Source organism: Diplotaxodon limnothrissa, linkage group LG11 (genome assembly GCF_057381915.1).
Source record: "Diplotaxodon limnothrissa isolate DT_005_m linkage group LG11, D_limnothrissa_male_GT1.1, whole genome shotgun sequence".
Lineage (NCBI taxonomy): Eukaryota > Metazoa > Chordata > Actinopteri > Cichliformes > Cichlidae > Diplotaxodon > Diplotaxodon limnothrissa.
In genome coordinates, this window is record NC_140606.1 from 39,742,737 (window position 1) to 39,749,137 (window position 6,401).

At 49.8% G+C, this 6,401-nt stretch overlaps 1 protein-coding gene across 1 annotated transcript; it reads right to left on the reverse strand.

The window, feature by feature from the left end:
- Positions 1-263: 263 nt before the first annotated feature.
- slc39a3 (solute carrier family 39 member 3) lies at positions 264-5,966 on the reverse strand. Its single transcript, XM_085366036.1, has 4 exons — positions 5,871-5,966; positions 3,680-3,933; positions 2,409-2,539; positions 264-996 (listed from the first exon to the last, which is right to left on the reverse strand). The coding sequence occupies exons 2-4, from the start codon at positions 3,879-3,881 to the stop codon at positions 331-333; spliced, it is 999 nt and encodes a 332-aa protein (XP_085222162.1). The 5' UTR covers positions 3,882-3,933; positions 5,871-5,966; the 3' UTR covers positions 264-330.
- Between the last annotated feature and the right edge of the window lie 435 nt (positions 5,967-6,401).

Sequence of the window (6,401 nt, forward strand, 5' to 3'; positions counted from 1 at the left end):
CTGAGCCTGCCAGAGGTTTCCTCCTGTTAAAAGGGAGTTTTCGCTCCCCGCTGTCACCAGGTGCGGCTCATGAGGGGGTTTGATTGGTGGGTTTCTGTCAAACCCTGCAGGCGGTCAGAGGAGACCTCGAAGGAGGGCACGAAACTTTAACGGATCAGGTTTGCGGGGTTGTTCTGCTCCTCCCCCTGGCGCTCTCGCGCCGTCTCTCTTTGGCTTAAGTCTTCGTCTCTCGTTAACGTCACAAAAATTAAACACGTGTTCCTAATGAAGCTCTGAACCATGCGACGTCTCTGAAGTCGCACACGGAGCTCGCCCTCTCGCCGTCTGCCTCTACAGTTTGATGAACAGCACGGCGGTCACCATGGCAAAGCCCACCAGCAGCATGGCCACCTTGGTGATGCGGTTCCTGCCGGCGGCGAGCTCGTGCGGTAGGATCTCCATGAAGGTGATGTAGATGAAGGTTCCCGCCGCCAGCCCCTCCAGCGTGCAGCGGGCCAGCTGGTGCCCCGGCGATGTCTTGGTCTCGGTGAGGCCGACGCCCAGGCCGACGCCCAGCGGCGACATGACGGCGAACAGCAGCAGGCAGCCGACCACCACGGAGCGACGCAGCCGGGCCTGACACAGCTTCACGGTTAGGCTGAAGGAGATGATGCTCTTGTGGATCATCAGGGCGAGGCAGATCTCCAGCACCTCCTGCCCCTCCTCCAGCAGCCCCACCGCCAGCCCCTCGAACACCGAGTGCAGCGACAGCGAGAAGACCAGGATGAAGGCGCGCAGGGCGGACTGAGAACCAAAGTCCACGTGGAAGTGACCGTCCGAGTCCGCTGAGCCCCGGCGGCGGTGATCGTTGGATTGAATGCTGGAGTCCACCAGCAGAGAGCGCCGTTCCTCCGGGGACGGCGACGTCTGGTCCTTGAAGGCCAGGATGATTTGCTCCAGGACCAGGACCAGGAAGAAGCCCATAGCCACGATGAACTCGGGCAGGGGGAACTGCAGCTGAGGGAGGAAGAGGAGGAGGAGAAGAAGAGTCAGCTTGAGATACCTACATCTGGATTTATCTCCAGGGTCCAAAACTAAGACCTAAATGTTCACAGATCTGAATGTCCGAATAAATCATCGAAAAAACGTCAATATTTAATAAAACGTTAAGAGTAGAAACTCCAGAACGTTCTCATCGCCATGGACACGATCAATAACACATGACATACATGATCAGAGATGCAGCTTCAACCGGATTACATTTAAATCTCCAAATATGATTTTTATATGCCAGATTTATTTATGACATTAAACCATAAGAATTCATTAAAATGTCCAAATTTGTAGAGGTTTTTTTAAATCCTCCAAGTTTAAATAAATACATAAAAATAAAACTACAAATATGTCCCAAAAATGTGAATATTCTAAAAACAAAAAACCAACATCGTCAATAAAATGTCAAAAAAACTCAAATTTGTTACGTTTGTCCTCAAAATTAAAAGCATCTGTCGGACTTTATTAGCTCCAAACATTCAGAAAACAAATGTTAATGTTGAATAATTAAGACAGCAGAGGAGTGACGGACGGCTCAGCGTCTGTGTCTCTTCCTCTCTGAGTTTGAACGTTTTCACTTCCCTCTCGCTCAGTTTCCTGTGAGCGCTGTGGCGAACTCTGAGGACAGGAAATAAACCAGCTGCTGCTTCAAAATAAAAGCATTTCAACGCTGACAAACTGAATTTCCAGCAACGAGCTCTACGGAGGCCCGACATGACCAAATCTATAAATAAACTTCATTCAACAATTGTGAGAAATAATATTAAATATTTATTATTTATTTAAAAGTACTTATTTTTGTGCTTATTGCAGATTTCCTTTTTTTCCAGAGGGTTTTCCTGCAGACGTGCTAATGGATGTTTGTGGTGCGACACGCGTGCAGTAAACTGTTTGTGGTGGGGAAACAAAAACACTCGCCAACATCTGCGTGGCCGCTGACTGCAGGCTCGGTGCAGCCGGCCTGAACAGCTGGAGTGTCGGAGGTTGTGCTTTACAAACACCAACATTGTCTGTTCGAGTGCAGCGAGTCAAACAGTCACTTCCTGCCACAGACAGGCCTCGCTCTAACATCAGCTCATTGTTGCAGCATTGAAGCTTTTACTCAGAGTTATCGATCCTGTCACGAGTTAGCTAACAACCAACCACATGACGTCACAGTCGTGCGGACATAAGATGGCGCTAAACAGGATTTTGAAACTTTGACTTTAAGCTGTTTTTTATTAAATCCAGAGTTACATCACTGTCTGAGAGCAGGATCGGTGGGCTCAGCCAGCTCAGACGTTAAAGCATCTCTGAGCGTGACGGTGAGGCTTTACCTGCGGTTTCTCTTCAGGCCTCTTTAACGTGTGCTCAGGTGAGCGTGTGCGCTCTCCTACCTTAATCCCGGCGCTGCTGAAGGCCTCGTTGATGCTCTGCAGGTAGTCGGGCAGCAGGTCCAGCAGGCAGGTGGCGAAGAACACGCCTCCAGCAAAACAGCTGATCAAGCTCAGCAGCAGGCGCCTTAAATCTGCAACACGGACAGCACAGGTCAATCACACGGATCAATCGCACGGATCAATCACACGGATCAATCACACGGGTCAATCACACAGGTCAATCACACGGATCAATCACACAGATCAATCGCACGGATCAATCGCACAGGTCAATCACACGGATCAATCACACAGATCAATCACACAGGTCAATCGCACGGATCAATCGCACGGATCAATCACACAGATCAATCACACAGGTCAATCGCACGGATCAATCGCACGGATCAATCACACAGGTCAATCGCACGGATCAATCGCATGGATCAATCACACAGATCAATCGCACGGATCAATCGCACAGGTCAATCACACGGATCAATCACACAGATCAATCACACAGGTCAATCGCACGGATCAATCGCACGGATCAATCACACAGGTCAATCGCACGGATCAATCGCACGGATCAATCACACAGATCAATCACACAGGTCAATCGCACGGATCAATCGCACGGATCAATCGCACGGATCAATCACACAGGTCAATCGCACGGATCAATCGCACGGATCAATCACACGGATCAATCACACGGATCAATCACACGGATCAATCACACTGCTGCAGAGCCAGAGGTTGAAACTGAAAGCAAACAGAAAGTCAGACTCCTGAAAGGCGTCGTGTAACAGCCCTGCAGAGCAGCGCTCATGGATTCATGTTCTCCTGCTGCAGCTGATCGAGTGACTGCACAGAGATCACACGACGTCACATCTAATCAGCTGGTTAGGAGAAAACAGGAAGTCGAGCTGTGAGATGAAAACACTGCAGACTAATCCTGGAGCTCCGAGCGTGGCTTCGGGCTCAGCGGGATCTAAACCTAAACCCGTTATCCTGCGTCTCCCCACTTCCTCTCATGTATTTTACTACCAGAGCATGTGAAGCCCCACCCACCTGCCTTTAGGAGGCATGGCCAATTGGAAAACCGTTGGCTGAAAGTGGGAGGAGCGTGTTTCTGACCTGCAGAACACCATGCTCAAAAGAAGAATTGTCCATGCAAAGCCAGCATGAGCACGGCTGATTTCAGCCACCCAGTCCAAATATTTTCTTTCTGACGTTCTGACCTCCTCACACAGAAACCGATGTTGGAAACGTTTATCTGCTCAGTTTACCTGGCTGCACGCTGAAGCGCCCCGCCCCTCGGACGATGCAGAGCGGGGCAAATCCGAACAGCAGCGTGACTGACAGCAGGACCGCCAGCGCTCCTAGTTTGATCTCCAGGGCAGGGACGTCAGCCGGGTTCACCTTCAGCGCCGCCGTTTCCTTTGCTGAAGACACGAGGACAGAGGAGGATGCTCCGCCTGCGACAGCCATGTCAGCTCTCTGGACCGGACCGCAACCGTGGACTCGCTCTGAGGACGAGAGTCTGTCAGACAGAGGAAGAACAACACAGTGAGACACATGTTTCATTTGAATGATGGTTTCCTGCAGGTACGGGCGAACTGCGGCGCTGCGCCTGGATCACACCTGTGAGTCTGCAAAGACTAACGCATTACGTACTCCTAGCAGCTGACGATGAAACCTGACGTATGCGATGTTCACAGGCTGCTCTGAGCCAGACACACACACACAATCAGTCAGCATGAGGACGGTGCTCTTAAAGTTTAACCTAGTGATGTGACGTTCTGTATCGAGGCTTCGGAGCGTGTGTCGAGTAATGGAGGGGGCGTTTCCGCGAAGCGCGTATCGAGGCTTGCTTCATTTATGGGAGGAGCTGAAAATGATGACGTCCGAAGCCTCGCTGCCCGGCTGTACCACGTGACTGGTTCATGAAGTGGTTCGAACTTTGCCGCGAGATATGACAGCGATATAAACCCCTCAGACTTCATTCAAAAATGTGGGTGTTTGATGGAGAGTTGCGGTTAGAGAGAGTTTGGAGACCGTTTGGAGGTTTATGAGAGTGAGGAGAGAAAGTCAGGAGAGAATGGAGCCAGCTAAGAAGAGGAGGATGTCCTCCCCTGTGTGGGAACATTTTGAGCTTATATCTCCCAACAAGGTATGTAAATTTCCACAGAAGATGTATTTTCATAATACTGATGGTGCAATAAAACTTATGTTAAGCTGTCGTTACTTTTGTACAAGGTGAAGTGTTTGCTATGTGCCAGGGAGCTGGGATATAACAACAACACCTCATCCATGCTTAGGCACTACAGAGCTTTGCATGAGAATAAGAGGAACACCAATTGTGGAGCAAGGCCAGGTGAGCCATCAAATGCCATGATAATATAGCATGCAGTAATGTTACTAAATGATATAACAATATCATACAACTGTTATAAGTTACGTGTGTGATATTTATATTTGTGCTTTGTTTTATTGTCTTTACATTCTGCCAGTATAAATATACACAGTATACTGCCATCACTACAATATACATGTTTTACACACTCCTTTTGTTGTTGACATTTACAGGCTGTGTGCAAAATGCCACACTCTTCAAATTCATGCCAGCTATTATTTTTACGTCCAGTAGGTGTCCTGCTAGAGCAAATGAAGCTTCATGAAGCTTCGCGTTGGGGTGAACCAATTGGATGAAAAGCTTCAGTGCTTCATGGGGCTTCATCTGCCCATCACTAGTTTAACCCTCGCCTGCAGGTCGCTCGGTGAGGTCACAGTTTCGCCGCCCTCCTGTGGGCTAGGGCATAGGCGGGGTGATGAACTTCCTGTGTGATGTTTAGCTCATGCAGCAAACAGAGATGTTTGTGATGTGCAGAGCGCCATGAGTCATGTGACCCCAGGAATCGATAAGAGCAGCAAACAGAGGCAGCGGCGCGCTGACAGGAAGTGCGGTGAAGAAGGCGGATTAACTGAAAGCAGGTGTGAGTGGCTCAGACGGAGGGGCGGGTCTGATCTGATTGGGGGGGATTTCCACGTTATTTCAGGACGTGTCTGAAATCGGAGTGGGCGGTCCCCCTGCAGTTCCTCTGCTGTGCCGCAGGGGCAGCAGCGAGTCAGGCAGAAACAAACATGTTTACAGACTGAGGCACGGGGTCAGAGGTCAGATCAGTTTGTATCCGACTGCTGGTGAGTCGAATAACCGAATATTAAGCAGCTGCGCAGATTTACCACAGCTGTAACATCTGCTACGTCATAAAGATGTGCACCGACTCTTCCTCGCGCAACTAATCAGACGTTAAAGGGGTTTTAGTTAGTGCGCACGCGCAGTCTGTGAGTCATGGAGGCGTAACCGTGGTAACCATCGTGTGTTTCCCGCTGATGATCCCGAGGTAACGGAATATTTTTACTCCGGAGCAGATCACGGTCCCGCGCACAGACTCCGCTCAGGTGTCCAAACACCCTTACCTGTTCAGCCGCGGGCTCGCGCTCAGGTGAGGCTCTCGGTATCAGAGCTGATCGGCGGCGTGAGCTTCTCTCGGTGCTGCTCTCCGGGAAGTGGTGACTCAGTTCCCACCAGCTGATCCCGCCTCGTGAGGGAGCTGCTGTGAAGCGCTCCGCAATAAAACACCGCATTTCCTCTTTACAAAATAAAAGCCCGTCAGTGTTTGGTTTCCGGTTCGGTCCTGGGTCCAGCAGGAGGAGACCCCGGACCATCAAACGCTTCCTGTCCCTCATGTATGTGACGTCATAACGCTAAAGTTTTCATTTATGTTGAAAAATCACAGATTTTCTTCATGTTTACCCTCGATGATCAGTCATCAATAACAGTCAATCAGGTAAGTCAATCAGAAAAGGGTAATTGAGTTCATCTCAGCCTTTTACGAGCCACGTCTTACGTTTTTAATCATTGATCTGTAATATTTATGGATCTGTGCGTGGGTTCGCAGCACAGGTGCTCTGTCACACCTGATCCTATTGATCCAAACGTTTGACTGC